The sequence below is a fragment of the Penicillium chrysogenum genome (assembly GCF_028827035.1).
Source record: "Penicillium chrysogenum strain IBT 35668 chromosome Unknown utg000005l_segment0_segment0, whole genome shotgun sequence".
NCBI classification, from domain to species: Eukaryota; Fungi; Ascomycota; class Eurotiomycetes; order Eurotiales; family Aspergillaceae; genus Penicillium; species Penicillium chrysogenum.
Genome location: NW_026622753.1, coordinates 5,936,854 through 5,953,480, shown reverse-complemented (window position 1 = coordinate 5,953,480; position 16,627 = coordinate 5,936,854). Strand labels below are relative to the sequence as shown.

The 16,627-nt window shown below is 49.0% G+C and overlaps 6 protein-coding genes across 6 annotated transcripts; 4 read left to right on the top strand and 2 right to left on the bottom strand.

Moving 5' to 3' along the window:
• Positions 1–800: 800 nt before the first annotated feature.
• Positions 801–2,590, top strand: N7489_010648 (fungal specific transcription factor domain-containing protein; the record flags this gene model as incomplete). Its single annotated transcript, XM_056716397.1, has 4 exons — positions 801–1,426; positions 1,511–1,648; positions 1,700–2,242; positions 2,308–2,590. The coding sequence occupies 4 exons, from the start codon at positions 801–803 to the stop codon at positions 2,588–2,590; spliced, it is 1,590 nt and encodes a 529-aa protein (XP_056564019.1).
• A 638-nt stretch (positions 2,591–3,228) lies between these two features.
• On the top strand, positions 3,229–4,110 carry N7489_010647 (uncharacterized protein; the record flags this gene model as incomplete). The annotated part of the gene is made up of 1 exon (XM_056716396.1): positions 3,229–4,110. One exon carries the CDS (start codon positions 3,229–3,231, stop codon positions 4,108–4,110), a length of 882 nt encoding a protein of 293 aa, XP_056564018.1.
• A 1,600-nt stretch (positions 4,111–5,710) lies between these two features.
• On the top strand, positions 5,711–6,210 carry N7489_010646 (uncharacterized protein; the record flags this gene model as incomplete). The annotated part of the gene is made up of 2 exons (XM_056716395.1): positions 5,711–6,078; positions 6,135–6,210. The coding sequence occupies 2 exons, from the start codon at positions 5,711–5,713 to the stop codon at positions 6,208–6,210; spliced, it is 444 nt and encodes a 147-aa protein (XP_056564017.1).
• A 425-nt stretch (positions 6,211–6,635) lies between these two features.
• On the bottom strand, positions 6,636–8,741 carry N7489_010645 (DUF4246 domain-containing protein; the record flags this gene model as incomplete). Its single annotated transcript, XM_056716394.1, has 1 exon — positions 6,636–8,741. One exon carries the CDS (start codon positions 8,739–8,741, stop codon positions 6,636–6,638), a length of 2,106 nt encoding a protein of 701 aa, XP_056564016.1.
• Positions 8,742–9,087: 346 nt separating this feature from the next.
• N7489_010644 (uncharacterized protein) lies at positions 9,088–9,894 on the bottom strand (the record flags this gene model as incomplete). The annotated part of the gene is made up of 1 exon (XM_056716393.1): positions 9,088–9,894. The coding sequence occupies one exon, from the start codon at positions 9,892–9,894 to the stop codon at positions 9,088–9,090; it is 807 nt and encodes a 268-aa protein (XP_056564015.1).
• A 1,908-nt stretch (positions 9,895–11,802) lies between these two features.
• On the top strand, positions 11,803–15,397 carry N7489_010643 (glycoside hydrolase family 71 protein; the record flags this gene model as incomplete). The annotated part of the gene is made up of 3 exons (XM_056716392.1): positions 11,803–12,210; positions 12,358–12,937; positions 13,020–15,397. Coding segments are annotated over 3 exons (3,366 nt in total), but the record flags the coding sequence as incomplete, so codon positions are not given.
• Positions 15,398–16,627: the final 1,230 nt, after the last annotated feature.

Sequence of the window (16,627 nt, the reverse complement as noted above, 5' to 3'; positions counted from 1 at the left end):
TCTACATCTTATGTAGTCCACATCTATAGAACCATTTTAGTGCACGCGCCCGGTTTCGCAACACTCGGGCTGGTTTACATACTACCCATGACTAGTATCATTCAAATACCCCAAATAAACACTTTGATTCATCACTTCCATCTAAATATGGTTAGTTAGATATGCGAAACCGAAATTATCTGCCGAAATGGGTGAATCACGTGCACGCCCGCGTTAACGTCGTCCGAAGTTCATGTCGACCTTCCCAACCGTGTCCTTGCTGCTGGCGTCATTAATTCGTCCATTTGCTGCCCATACAAGCTCATTATCGAAGTTGATCAAGGAACTTCTTTGCTAGGGGAAATCTCCCCAATATCAGTATCCTGGCTCGAAATGAAGAGATTCAGGGCGGCTCGAGCGGTCCGTCTCATTCTCCCTCGGCTAGCAAGTTGGTTCGAACATCCAAACTAAACCACCTCACAGTGCGACTCATGCCGCCATCGCAAGACGAGGCTAGTGATGCCACACCTTGTTTTGTAGTGCTTGGCGATTGACAGACTCGACAGGTGTGATGCTCGGGATCCATGTGGACCCTGTGTGAGCCTGAACCAAACATGTCTATACGGAACAGAAGCTATTTCGTAAGTGGGTTGACGCCATTTCGAAGATCAGCGATTGACGTAGATCAGGAGAGGGAAAAGTGAAATGATCTTGGATACGGTCTTGCGAATGGAAGCTTCTATTGAAGAACTTAAGGGGATGGTCGTACGTATGGAGTCGCCAAAGGTCATGTCTTACTTGCTGATGATAAAATTCAGGCTATGGACTCCAATGTAAGGGCGATGAATGGTATCCAGGCCAACTCAACGTCCCCTGGTTCAACAATTACACCGGTACCTCAGGATTCACGCCATCATTCAGGCCGGTGGGCAACTAGGGACCCCACGGAAAGCGCAGTGCTTTCGTCAGGGCATCTTTCTTCGGCAGAGTCTCTTTTGAGGTGGTCAGTTTTCCGTGATCATCCTTCAATATTAAATGAGGCAGAGTCATCATTTTTGTCGCTCGAATATGGACGGCCGTCCTTTCAAAGCAAACTATATGGCATATTTCCCAGCGTGGGCTTGTCAGAGGTCAAAGATATGGTAGGTATATTCCAACGGACATATAACTTTTGGTTCCCGACAATTAGCTTGGACGATCTGAAGTCCTTGCAATTGAGGATATGGCAGGAGAACCTGGAGCCTAGCTGCCAGTCATGTCTCGCGTTATTAGTCATGGCGTTGGGCTGCGTCGGCGCTTCCGTGACAGACCAAGAAGACAGTTCTGAAAGCAGGTCTGAGCAGCTGAAGCTGCAAGGAGCGTCATGGTTCACTGCCGCAATGAAGATGCTTCACTTGGCCCACATTGAGATGAATGTCGAAGCATGTCAATGTCTCTTGCTGACTGGGTATGCCAACATTGCTGCCGGCTGAAACGGCGAGCCAAGACAAAGCTGACGAATATTTAGACTCTACTTCTCATTTTTACAAAGGCCGCTGCAAACATGGTCTTATGTGAACAGCGCGGCGACTCGTTGTCGTTTCCTGCTCTCTTGCCCCTTTGACAATCCTGAGCGCGACGATCGAGAACGCATCACCAGAATATTCTGGTCTTGCTTTGTACTAGAAAGGTAAGGACGGGCAATGAAACGTTACAATTATTGCAGTCTGACTGGCCCTAGCAATTATATTTCAGAATTGCCATCCCTTCCGCAAAACTGCAATGCTGAGATCGAATCAATATTTTCACTCCCGGGCAAATTCCACTCGCATGAAGCTATTGAAGAGGAAGAAAAGTCGACATTCTACTTCCTCGCATCGATAGCACTCCGAAGGCTCCTCAACCGAGCCCACTACATGCTGTATGACCGCGACATTGGTCTTCAAATTGATTCCAATAATTTTCCATCTGTGAACCAAGAGCTGGCGCGCCAACTACAAGATTGGTATCAAACACTACCCCCGAGTCTCCAGTTTCCCGAAGATGGAAAACCCGCAGATGATCCGCATAGCGAGTATTTGAGACAGTGGTATCTCAGTTGTCGAAGTGTCATCTATCGACCTTATCTAGAATGGGCTCTCTCTAATCCACTGTGGGACCTCAACAACAACCTGCGTGTACTCGATGGTTGCCGGGTTGCTCTCGACACTTGCCTATTCAAATTAAGGTATCTGAAGCAGGTGCCGTATACCGTCATGGTAGATACATGGCCATGCTCACTTTCGTATGTCTCATCCAGGCCCCTCGGCTGTGGTATATTATTACTGATATAAGAAATATTCTTATTAGGCTCGGAACGGCAATGTTGACTCTCATGGGCGGCTTCTGTCATCCACAGCTCACAATGCACCTTCGCCATATTGCCTTACTAGAACTAGGGCCTCATCTGGAGCAGCTTTTACAACGATGGATGACGGTCCATGGATCCTCCGTTTCTCCTGGTGTTGAGAAGGCCCTGAGATTGATCATGAAAGCTCACGAGTTCTTTGAGAGCAGAAGTGCAGACTTTGCTCCTTCTCAGGGTAAAGAACAACGTCTATCTCCAGGATCCCTTCGAAAGAACAATGGCTGAGTACACATTGATGAAAAGAGTCGCCGTGATCGCCGATGAATACGTCTGGTCAAGACTTTCACGACTATTACCTGGTAGGACCCAGCAAGAGAATCCCGCTGTAGCTTCCCTAATAAAAATAAAGTGCAAGTCATAAATTGAGTCTCCCTCCAACTGTATCAACCCAGTATCGTATCATAGCTCTAGGGGAAATCGCCCACGCGTGCAGCCTATCTATGGTCTAATTGTCCACTGATCATCCAACAAAAACACCGAAATATGCACCTACATACATTGATAAAGTCCAGTAGGCACGTATTAGCATAAAGATCGGATCTTCAAAGATCATGCCAGCATATATGGGTTGAAATTCGAGATCAGATGGTATTGCAGCTACTATACTTAAATCGTGACGCGTTCCGGGTATAATCGAGTACTCTATCTATCCAAAAGAGCAAGAGTCTGAAGGATACGCGTCTGGTTATGGTATGATGCATCCAAAAGCCTTAATAGCATCTTACTTGAGAGATATTCGAAGTCACGTTCCGTCTCACCTTCCATATTTACCTCTCGCGTAGCCCCCAGTTTCTCACAACTCTCTTCTCTCTATAATACGTTGACCATATCCATGCCTCCTCTTTTATATTGACATTCTCAACATGACGTCTACTCGCAGAGGCCTTGGTCTAGATGGAACTGCCTCGGTCCTTGGGGAGGGACACCCCGAAGACTCAGGAAAGCAAGGCCCCGAGAAGCGTGTCAGTTGTCAAGATCAACCACCTGAAGCCAAAACAACCCCGGCCGATGTACTGGATCTACACCCCGCAATGACCGAGGAGATGATCAACATATTCCGACAGAAGGGAAAGTACTACCAAACCTGGATCAATTACTCCGACGACTCCAACTGCCAAAGTCCATGTATCGTTTCACCATCTACAATAAAGATGGAACAGCTGATCCACCCCTCCGACGAGAGGTATCGATGGGACGAGTACTGCAATGAATGGGTTGGTGCACCAGAGGAAATCGGCGATCCTCGTCCACTCAATCTCCCCGTTGGACTGAATTACCACAAGCTACATCTTCGCAGGCTTGGATTCGAGAAAGATGGGTCTGTGGGTTGGAATAAATACCACGGTCGTGTGGCACACACTGCTATCTTCGCTGACAACAATGTCAGACTTGATGGTCCTCAATGGTCGCAAATTGCTCAGGCTCACTACGAGTCTTTCTTTGATATCGAGTCTCTGAAGTACGTCTTTCGCATGACCGTCGTCAACGAGGAGACACATGCCTTTGTGGTCAAGGTGCTATATCCGAGATATGGGCTTGAGCTTGCGGGAGATAGCCAACTGAGGACTTGGCTGTACGATACTGATGACTATCAGGAGATTATGGGGACACCGTTGGGGAAAGCTGTCGGTGCTCTTGTCTTGGGTGCTTTTCCTAGGGGTACGCGTCGCATTCTCCAAATTCATACTTGGCAGTATGATGGAGACCTGCAGATGCGATTTGATATTTCCGATAGTCTTCAATAACCTGGAATGCATCCTGAGTTTTGTAAAGTACTGCAGTTGGCGTATGTGTAAGAAGATATTAGTAGTATCCGCGAGTTGATGATGCAACAAAGCTCTGATCATATTCAGGGCTGTATACGAAATTTGTTGATCGATCAGGGACCACTATTCCGTGAGCATAGAGAGACTACCTACCTAGGTAATTCCATGATGACTGACCTGTTCTTCTATTGGTAACTCGGTGGTGTACCTTGGTAGAGCCCTCCGTATCCTAATTGGGAAAGGGCAAGAAAAGAAAAGTGGTAACCCAGGCATCGCCTCTAGATTATTGCTACCCATAAGGGGATCAAAATAATAGTTGGAAACTTTTGGATCATAAACTTCTAAGCGGACTCATACAGCTAATGAAAGTAGCTAATTCCGCTTTGATCTCGGAAGCTGTAAGGCCTACCTAGTTGCGTGAGCAAAACTGTAGGCAAGGACACAACTAAGGGTCGATAAAATGTGAAGAAAAAAAGATATAGCATGTCCTGGTTTCGCTCCAGGGTCTAGGTATTGTTAGTTTGATGTTTGTATGGATAAATGGTGTGGGAACCTTGACTTACCTCCGGGTCATGAGCCCGACGCTCCACCTGCTGAGCTAACATGCTGCTTGGTTGGAAAAGCTATTCCTTTGCTAGTTTAAATAAAAACATATTAGCTTTATGAATTGCCCTTTGAGGTCTTTCCTAGGTCTCTAGGATGGTGTGGCTGGCTTGGGACGATTTATACAAAGCCAGAGATGTGGTTTATGTTAGCTATCATGGTTTTGGTCGGGGTCGAACAGGATCTAGCTAACTAGCCTAGTGTGAGTATATACACGAATACTAGTTGTCAGGCTAGTCCCTGTTATTTTCCATTAGTTAGGCGAGTAGAACGAGAGGACTATCTTGAGACTATACAGGTTGCGTCTACATAGTATCGGTCTACTGACTATACTGAGACATATAGATTCATTCCAGGTATGTCAAGAATTACTGTCATTGCCACTCAAGCAGATGAGAGACTTTGTTCATAGAGCACTCGCCATGACGCTGACCGTACGTTTCGGTGTCATCATCATCAAATTCTCAAAGGGGAAGAAATTCTGGAAGGAAGCGAATAGTCCAAGCAGGGGTAATTAGAGTCAGTATATTGGACGCACTCTCTCCCAGTTTAACTAGGCAAACGAAAAGGCAAACAAAGATACCTTACAGTAGGAGGTTGGCAGTTGTTTCTTAGGGCCAACTATGTGGAGCATTACCCACACTGGCGGTCCGTCCCGTGTAGTTTATCGTCCACGGGTGTTACCTAGGTACGCACATGGTACTACCTAGGTAAGTATTGGGGCTCTATTGATGTTTAAGGAGACTTGCGGAAAATACAGTCAGCTTTGAATTAACACCTCGATTGGAATTGCGGCTAGCGCGCTTGGGGCGAGGGGGCCACAAAGAGAACAGAGTCAGCACAGCCCGCGCTAAAAGAGTCCTTCGGTTCTCTTTTCATCCCATAATCTGTTTCAACGTCAAAGTTTCCTTCCGAATCCACTCTTTTGACGAAATTCTCCAGTGTTACCTACATATGTAGTTTCCGCACTGCCAGTATGCGACCGTCCCTCTATCTTCTGAGCCTCCTCGGAGCCACGACGACTGCTTTTACTGCCAATATTCGTACAAAGAACTCCGATGTCGTGTCTTTGACCCAGGAGACATTCTATGGTTTCATGGAGGAGCATGACTTGGTCTTGGCTAATTTCTACGCGCCGTGGTGTCGTCACTCCAGAAACTTGGCCCCTAAGTTTGATCAAGCGGCTACGGAGCTGAAAAATGACAACATCCCTCTGGTCAAGATCGACTACACACGGGAGGAAAGACTATGTTCGGACTTTGCTATTAGTGCATATCCTACTTTGAATGTGTTCCGAGGGCCCAAGTCGCATGAGCCATACCATGGCTCTCGTCGAGCAGAATCGTATGTAACTCGCGAACTGGAATAGCACCTTTCAGACATGCTAACACCCTGGCCAGGATTATCTCATACATGATAGACGAGTCGATTTACACTGGTGCTGGGGGAGGCTTGTATCTTCAAACCTATGATTGAAATAGTCCCATGGACTGAACGTGGTTTATCAAGCTTCTGGTTTACCTTTCGACATAAAGTCTGGACCAGGTACATCTGGCAATTGTGGCTCAGACTATGACTTATGGATTTTAGATGAAGCTGCATATGGATAAAAATATACAACATTCTGGTTTCTACTTTTTGCTTTAAGGTCTCGGATAGCCAAATACACCACATCGCGTTTCTACTCCTTGTATATTAGGCAAATCTTAGGCCCTATGTCCTACACATCGTATTTTATCTATATCGAACTTAGTTAAATATAGATATTGTGACAAGAAGCTTCTCTATTGGTACAAAGACATCCAGATCTGTATCGTTGGCTTCTGGGTAGCGCGAGCAGGCATCAGTCCACATATCAGAGTATAGAAAGTGTGTATATTCTAGCTGGCTACGCCGTACGTTCACGAAAACCCAGAAAACGAGAGAGTTGAAGCAAGCTCAAAGACACCTTCATCCTTCCTGGCGTGTTCCTTGACCAATTCCTCTCTCAGCTCGAGGGCCTCGCCCAGATCCATTTGTGTCACAGACTCAGCGCCATCGCCTCCTGTCCAACCAGTCTGCTGGGGTGGGACGTTCCGCGTAGAGCAAAGCCGGTAGGTCGGATCGACAAGAGACACAGTGAGAAAACGGCAGTGGCCGGGCTTGGTCTTGTCCTGAAGCTGTAATGGGCCCATTCGGCGCTGGAAGGCGTTGGGAAAGGAGATCAGCCGGCCCGGGGGCATCCTCACCTCGCCGAGCTGTTGCCAGGCTGGACTATCCTGAATGTCCTCAAATCCGCAAAGCCTCCCTATATACTTGACATCCCATAGGGCATACTTCAGGATTAGGTCATCGATTTCATCTGCAGGACGGTCCTCGTTGTCCGAATCGTCGGCACCAATTCGGTCGTAGACCCAGGTACGGGGCCCTAGTCTACACCTCTGCCGGAAGCTGATTTGCGGCTCGGGCATGTTTTCCGAATCAAGCGCGTAGATGGCGTTGGCGACTATACGTTCGTTTGCGTTTCCTTCGGTGTGCCACTCCTCGCCGGGGAAGGATGGCGTCTCAGGGTCTAGCTCGATGCTGTGAATCCGGACGACAGTCTGGAGACCCCGGTCTCGAAACTCATCCTGCAATGCAAGCGTGTAGAACTGGTGATCGTCAGGGTCCTCTTCTTTTGGTTTATACATCCATTCGTAGGGTGTCAACCAAGGATTTGCTTCAAAGAATCTGGACAGTTCATAATCCGGACTGCAAACATAATTGAAGTGCGCTGGGCCAACGATTGACTTTCCGGTCCTCCCTGCTTTCCAGTCCTCGTACGAGTATGCAGTTCCTGGGTCCGAGTGCTCAAAGACAAATGTGCATCCATACTTGGTCAAAGCTGTACGAAGCAACCCCCAGCGGGCCTTCCAATCCTCCGGGATCCTTTGCGTTCTGACCTGATCCCAGTATACCTTATCCCTGGATTCAGGTTCCTGAAGGTAGGCCTCCACTTGAGCACACATGGCTTCGTATTCCTCCGCAGAGAGTTTATCCTCGTCTTCCTTGTCGGGCAATTTTTTCGCCCATTCAGGGAACTGGGCTTTCCACTCGACTCCGTAAGTGCGGATTCGTATGGGCCCACGAGGCCAGGATACGCAATTCCCGTAGAAGGAGGGAATGGCTTTCCTCCACTTGTTACGAACCAAAATCTCGTTCCATTGCTTGATGCTACCGGAGATGACGGTCTCGATTGCGGAGTACATCTCGTGGTTTGTCGGATGGAGATTATTGATGTAAGACGAAATTCGAACATCCGTAGACCCAGGAGGACCAGTGAATTCCACTTCACACGGCAGCCACTGAAATTTCGAGGACCAAATGTACCGACCGCTGTCCCATGTCCAGGTTGAGCGCTCTTTTGCCAGTTGCGGGCGTTCCGAAACGAGCAGGCACTCTTTACTACGTGATGACCAGGAATTCTCGTCCATTCCACACGATTGTCCTCCGACCAGGACGTTCGTTCTCCCATAAACGAGAGGAAACAAAGATGGGTCGACGAGGTTCACCACAGCTGACGCTGGCTTCTCCCGAATGGCTTGATGAGATAGCAGGTCGACAGAATTCGACAGCTGTGATGTCAAATCGGAAGATAATGCCGCATCGGATTTACAAACACCGCTGTTCGTGTTGAAGACGACCAAGCGGCCGTCTCGGTCAAACTGTCGAGCCTTGTCTTGCAACTCTTGCAAGCACCAGTCCCACGTTTTGTCATTGATCAGCGACGACGATGCAACGGCGTCTTCGCGCCATTGAGCGGTAACTTGCTGGTCAAATATGGCGCGGTGCCAATCCGGTCGGTCGGTGATGGTATTGATTAGATCCAGGATCGCCAGTTCTTTGGCCGTGAGGATGTGACCATACCAGTCATTTACCCCTGTGGCGAATTGATCGTGGGAGAGTAACACATTGATGGGAAGATCATGGAGACCGGGGACTTTGAGGGTTGTTTTATTATCCAAGGGAGTTTCGATGATCCCGGTCATTGCTTCAGTGAAGCGGTGAGATACTGGAATGAAGAAGACGGAAGAGAACTAATGGCAAAAATAAAAGAAAGAATAAGATGGTAGCCTTCAGCAGTCCCGGCATACAGAATATGTGACTCCTTGGGGTGGAACCGCAGGACCCCACCCTAGGCAAGCCCACCAATTATATTTGTCATAAATTACCCGAACAGACGAACCAATCTATAAAAATACCTAGGTGTACCTACATATGTAGGTAGTATACAACATACATATGTATACATATACGCCAATTTCCGTTTCCACTATCTGTTGCTGCTGATCTAGCTTGAAAAGGTATCAGCTAAACCGCTGGAAATTCTAGCAGCTAAGGGCACTTTTTCCTCAATTCGGTGAGCGACGCGTTTGCCTCTCGAATGATCCCCTGATGGATCGCGAATTGCAGGTCCGCCTTGTCCTTTCGATTCGACTTGCGCAGTTCCTCCGCCGCCGTGTTGATTTTTTGCGCCAGGTCCTCGACGCCATGGTTCTTTTCCGCTGTTGCGTCCACATCGTACGTAGTATATTGCACCCCATCGGACGTCGTTGCTGACTTCGTTTCCAACGTCATTCCTATTTTTGACTCCAGCTTCGGGATGAAAAATTTCATGTTGTCCGCCCGCCGCAATTCACCCTCCAACTCCAATGCCTCGATCATTTTTTGCTTTTGGTCCGGATATTGATTCTTCTTTGTAGCCGTCGCGATTCCCCTCATTCCCCTAATGGCGACAGACACGGATCGAGAGTCCTTTTCCTTCGGATAGAGTCTTGTTTGGTCGTATTCGGCGTGGAAGCCCGCTTCCCGAAGATCTTTGGATGTTTCAATTAGGGGCTTGTCTCCGGCAATGTCGAAGATTGTCTCGAACAGGGACCACTTCGGTTGGTTTCGCTCCCAAGCTGATGCGGTGCTAATGTGCTTCACAAAGTCGGCAAAGCTACACGCCGTCTTTCCCTCTTGTACAGGGCACTTAGGGGCAATCAAATGACGCTTTTCATTTGTGACATGCGCGCGTTCCAGCAGATAGGCTTGGTAGAAAAAGGTGGTTTCTGCTCCGGCAGCCCCGTCGAGCGCCTCGACGGTTCCGGCTAGTAACTGGAAGAGTATGTAGAGTATAAGAAATGGCAGTCGTTTCATGGTAACAAACAATCGAAGACAGACGCCAGGGCTGTCAATGGATGATAGGGAATGAGGAAGTATGAGATGAGTATGCTTAGTGCTCACTTGGCTGCCTGCCTCGGGCGACGACCAAATTATATACTGCTTTACGAAACTGAAACTAAACTACCTCCTACCTCCTAGGTTTCCTCCCCTTCTCCTCGAGACCTTCCTCTAGTGACCCGCTTTGGTTCAGCGTCTTTAATTACTACTTCTAGATATCGCTCATTTGTCATCCTCCTACGAGAGACCAACGTTACAGCCACCGATGAAGCCATGTACAGTATGAATCTACCAACGCGGCTCCGAATAACTCCCGGTTAAAACCCGCTCAAACTCCGGCTAGGTAGGGCCTCGCACTTGAGCTCGCTTGCTAGTCGTTCCTGGACCTCGTATCAACTAACTAGGAGAGGGTTCCTGGACTAGCAGCGTCTCCACATTCCCTCATAAGGTCTTCCTCCGTTAGACGTGACATTCTGTGTAACTACTAACCAGTAGCCTACCAAACGGTGCCTAGCAGGGATTTTATCTAAACCAGGAAAGTGACGAATAGTTAGTAAGTTAGTAAACAAGCCAACTCGAACTATTGTGGAGCTAGAGGGCGCGATGACCAATGCCAAGGTGATGCCAAGACAGCTAAGCTTAGGTCAAGTCTAGAGATCTAACTAACTATAGAGACTTATGGACAGGTGTCGGAACTTCTCCGCTGGAGTTTGATATCGACGTAGTCTCGCACCAAGGGCCTAGAAAGTGGGCTAGATTATAGATTAGAAGGGTGCAGGCGTACTTGCTATTACTAGGCTGTAACGGATAGAGACCCTTATACTATGGCGGCAGTAGTTAGCGGACTCCAAACATATTGGCCTGACAGCGGAAACGAACCGACAAGGGTTCGTCACATGGCCACCACCTAGCATCGCGGGGTTGCCTCCTATAGTCCAGGGCCTCTGATCGCTGTTAATTTTGTAAATATAGTCCAGGCACACTTTAGACAATGCATTCTGTCCCTAGTCCCTCTGCTTGGCACTCTTGCGGGAGTAAATGTGGGACTCGGCAAGGTATAGCCGGAACTTCCCGGCTGCAAATTTGATATCGACCCCGGTAATTGTAAGATTCCTGGACTAGTAGGGTCATTCCCTCTTAAGGTCTTCCTCCGTTGGACGTGACATTCCGTGTAACTACTAACCAGTAGCCTACCGAACGGTGTCTAGCTGAGATTTTATCTAAACTAGAAAAGTGGCGAATAGTAAATAAACAAATTCGAACTATTGTAGAGCTAGAGGGCGCGATGACCAATGCCAAGATGATGCCAAGACAGCTAAGCTTAGGTCAAGCCTAGAGATCTATAGAGATTTATGAACAGTTGTCGGAACTTCTCGGCTGGAAATTTGATACCCACTCGCACTAAGGGCCCAAGGAGTGAGACTTTCAATGCCAAGGGTTCTCATGAAATACAGTATGATAGAGCTTCGCTTATAAGAAAAATACCGTCGCTTTCAGATACATGACGCTACCTCTCTATGTGTGGTAGCTACTAGCGCTAGCGTAGACCCGATCGGGCTAGCGCTCTCTCGCTCGCCCTAGGCTCATGTCAAAATATTGATCGGTCTGCTACGTGTGAACCCATTATCACATAGCGACGACTGATATCGAAGAAGCCTTAGAGTAGTAGTGGATATGAGGGATTTTTTAGTTCGTCGGAGTCTCCTAGACAGTATCAGGGGCTTTTGCGAAGCTTTCTATAAGTACCGCATTTATCTATACCAAGTATCCAGTCACCATTCCCTCGCTCTCTTTCATCTCTGTTTTGTCTAGCTTCTACCTATATCTGCTTAGCAGACGGTCCGTTCCCTAACCACAAAGCTCACGGTTCTGGGGCTCGCCACAATGAAACCTCCACACTCTCTTCTGATATTAGCATTCTCTATAACAAACGCCCTGGGCCTTTCCCGAGTGGCAGTTCCAGGCACCTACTCGTCCACCTACGAGAACCGGACCTTTAACCACAATGTTATTCAGGCATTCGCACATCTAAATGGTACTTGGTCCCCGGAGATCCGTTCATATACAACGTTGGAGGATTTGGCAAGTATTCTTCCAGGACAGTCGGCTTTTCTCGGCAATACTACAGAATATTCAAACTACACGAGTCGTCGAAGCCATCACCATCACAATCCGGCCCTTAGACGCCATCACCACCATGGCTCGTCCCTTGACCACCGATCTTCTCACTCGACAAGTAGTGTACTCGTCACCAGAGAGAAGGAACCCAAGGCTGTTTTTGCGCACTTTATGGTAAGCCTGCCTACGTATGTGATGTTGTCGGTATTAGCTTTACCTCTGCCTGACGAAACTCCGCTGGGGCTCTCCTCGTTTTCTCAGAGTCATCCACTATCCCTGAACTACCATTGTATCTGATCGATCAAGCTAATCCCTTCACAGCTCGAAAATGCCAAAGACTGGAACCTAGGAGCCTGGGAAGATGAAATCAGCCTTGCTCGCACAGCCCACATCGATGGCTTCGCACTCAACTTCGGATCTGGCGTGAGCTACGACGTAGCAATTCTCAAAGCCTTCATCGCCGCCAACAAACTCGGCTTCAAATTCGTTTTCTCCTTCGACTACGCCGGCAACGGCCCCTTTACCAAGGATACCGTGATTGAAACACTCCGTTACTGGATGTCATATGACATGTTCTACCAATTCCGTGGCAAGCCGCTGGTTTCAACATTTGAGGGTCCAGCAAATGCGGCGGATTGGGCGGAGATCAAGGCGGCAGTCGACTGTTTCTTTATGCCGGATTGGTCGTCGTTGGGGGCTAAGGATGCACTGGCACTTGAAACAGCGGATGGGTTGTTCAACTGGGCGGCTTGGCCGTGGGGAAATACGGATATGGACACTTACGTTGACGCGTCGTATTTGGATTACTTGGGGAGGGATGACAAGAAGCCCTATATGATGCCTGTTTCGCCGTGGTTTTATACTAATTTACCGGGGTACAATAAGAATTGGCTCTGGCGCGGTAAGTAATATCTCTTAACTCTTGCTTGTTTTGATTCATTGTGGGATGGGATTCACTTGCTGACAGATAACCGACGAACCAGGAGACGACCTGTGGAGAGATCGCTGGGAGGAGGTTATGGTCGTGCAGCCGGACCTGGTCCAGATCATCAGCTGGAACGACTTCGGAGAGTCACACTACATCGGTCCGCTGCCAAAGGGCGACTATAAGGCCTTTGAGATCGGAAAAGCCCCCTACGACTACATCACCGGGATGCCGCACGATGCCTGGCGCAAGCTCCTTCCGTACTGGATTGACACGTATAAAAAGGGCAAGGCATCAGTCTCGGAAGAGCTGGTCGTTGGCTGGTACCGTCCGAACCCGGCCGCGGCTTGCAATAGTGGCGGGACATCCGGAAACACAGCCCAGCAGCTTCAGATTGAGTTTGACCCTGTGGAAGTCGCGCAGGATATCATTGTCTTCTCTGCGGTTCTAGTCTCCGACGCTAGTATATCCGTGACGGTGGGTGGAGTGGCACTGGCCGCGTCATGGGAAAACAAACCCAGCGGCGGCGTGGGTGTTTATCATGGAAGCGTGGCTTACGGCGGTAATCGCGGGGCTGTTAAGATCACCATCTCGCGCTCCGGAAGGTCAATTGCGTCGTTTACTGGGACGGATATCACCACAAGCTGTCCGGACGGGTACACAAACTGGAACGCATGGGTGGGAAGTGCCACAGGCCCGAAACTGGCTGAAGCTGTGTCGCCTAAGCTCGCTGTCGACAAGCAACAGTGTGTCAGGGGCACGGCAAAGGGCAACTTCAAGGGCCTTTGCGAGTTCACCTGCAGCTACGGGTACTGTCCTATTGGCGCCTGTGTCTGTCTGGAGCTCGGACCGCCCAAGAAGCTCCCAGAGCCAACGGGGGTCAAAGGGTACCCGATTGCCGGCGAGGGATCCAGCTTTATTGGTCTCTGTGACTTTGCCTGTAATTATGGTTACTGCCCGGCCGACGCATGCGGGGCAACTGAGGTTGACCTAACCGAGCCCACGGTCTCGCCTTTCCTCCCATCTGCCTGCACTTCTGGCACGGGGCAGGATAACTTTATCGGCCTTTGCCAGTACGCATGCGACTTTGGATTCTGTCCGATCAAGCACTGCACCTGTACTTCGACGGGGACATTGATCCCTCCGCCTTCTCAGGACGCAGACTACGATGGCGAATGGACATTAGACGGTGACGACTCGGGCCTCTGTAGCTTTGCCTGTTCACGCGGCTACTGCCCCGAGACCGCCTGCAAAGAATACCGCACCAATGAGGTCGTCATGTGCAACGATGACTCTGAAGACCCCCAATGCCAAACAGACGCCCTCGCAGACTCCGAAGCATGCGACCTGTCACTAACATTCAATACAATGACCGATCTTGAGAGCTCCCTCTCCACAATCCCCAGCAGCTGCACCGGCATCTACGCGATGCAAATCCTCCTGAAACTCCTGAAGGGCACCAAAGCAAACTATACAGCCGTCGACAACGACTACGACTACTGGTTCGATTACTATGTCAAGTACATGCACCGGGTCGTCCCGCAACAAATCTGGGACTTTGTCTCCTGGGGCAACAAAGGGCCGGGCAATAAATACTTCGACTGCACGCTACGAGACGGCGATCACCATGACCCGCAGACCTGCCCTGCTTCATCCATCGCTATGTCTTACCACGTCGACTACGACTTTAATGACGAGAAGGGATTTTGGGATGCCGTGTCCAAGCGCGGGATCCAGAAAGACTGGATTAGTTTCGAGGACTGGGATATTACGAAACCTTGTCCGCCCCCGATCCCTTTGCACCCGGATACGTGTCACAATGGGATGATTGTGTTGAAAGATTACCCGCATCCGGCGGATAATATGACTTTCGCGAACCCCAAGGATATCATCAGCAAAAGCGGCGACAAATTCGACCGGTTGGAGCTGGACATCGTAACGACCTGGACGGAAATGATGTTTGGCTTTTGGGACGGGGACTACGACGACGCAGCCGAGGCTGTCTCACTCCCTGTTTTTATGCTCGCGCAGGCAGTCGAGTCCATGGAGCAGGTCAAACAACTCGGCAAGGAAGAAAAGGAGTTAGAGGAGAAAGAGCTAATCATGAAGATTCTCACCGCTGTTCTGATCGTTGTGCCCTTTGCCGGGGAGATTGTGGGCGAGATTGCGGGGCTGGCTTGGGTGGTTGAGGCCGCGGTTGTGGTTGATATTGTTGGCAACGCGGCGGTGGGCGTGTATGATGTTGTCAAGAACAAGGCGAGCCCGGCTATGGCGGCGGTGGATATTCTTTTGGGTGCTGCGGGGCGTAGGACGGGGAAAAGTTACTCAAATGCGGCGTCGAAGAGACGGGAGATGGGCGCGGAGGATGTGAGCAAGTTTGGGGATGTGTTTAAGCGGCATGATGATGCGCTGAGGAAGGTGATTCCTGTGGACAGGTGTAAGGCTTGATGGGGTGTTTAATATAATATGTAGTGAGGGAAATGTAATAAGCCAAACATGGTAACTACTTTGAATTGGGGCTGGGGAAATATGGCGAGAATATGGCGAAAATATGGGCTTGCCCTCAAGATAACCTCATGACACACACGCTTTGTTTCTCGGCGAAACCGCGCTAATCCCTATATGGCTAATTCATGGCGGTATTTAATGTAATTTAATGTATTGGGATGGATTCCGCGTCAAATGAGCCATTGTTAATTACCGTACACGCCCATAGAATGTTCTGTAGAAGACAGTCGCACAATGGCAATCTGGCGACATGGCCTGATCCATGCCCACTCGCTTCTTCCTTTTTCTCTAGAGCTATTATCGTCTACATCAACATAAATATCGAAGACTCCGTAGGGTACTAACTTGGTAGGCTAAGTTGGTTCTCGTTGATGCTCCCCATAGCACTCGTTCACTATCGCAACTCTCATTCGTCATTGGGCTTGTTGGCAAAGCCGGTGCTCATACTAACAGACCTCCAGGCCTTGATCGTGTATAGATATAAACGGCAGCCCCTATCACGATAATTACATCTCTCAGCCCTAAGAATACGAACCATGGAATATGATTCACAATATTCTCCCCCTGTCCCTGGATACTTCCGGAGCCTATATGCCATATCTTCCAGCTGCAGCCCTTCTCTATTCACCCTTACTGCAGTTCGAGGTTGGCCAATAGTGATGAGATTTTGGTGGCGTTATTGGTAGGATATAAATACTTCTCCTGCGGAGCCCCTGGTCACGCTAATGCGGGCTGCCAAAATGGGGAAACCATCTTCAAGCGCTCTCCAAAGAGACGTCGATAATTGGGCCATGTGTAACGTAGTTAAGGCACGAGTGCATTTGTTTTGTCTGTTTAAGAATGAAACACGACGAGGGATTAAGAAATTCATGCCGCGTGGACGTGAGAGTGCCTGCCTCATTCAAGGGATTTTATGTGTACATAGTCACTACATGTATGCCCCTTCGCAGCTTGCCCACACATACGCTTTGTTTCTCGGCTCGTACCCGAACGCTAATCCATATATAGTTAGCTGATTCAGAACTAACCCCAGCTTAGTTAGCTCAGTATTTAATGTAATTTAATGTATTCCAAGGTTAAATGAGTCATTGTTAATTACCGTAGGTACGGAGTACCTAGGTACACTACACGCCTGTCACAACGGCAAATCTCGCGACT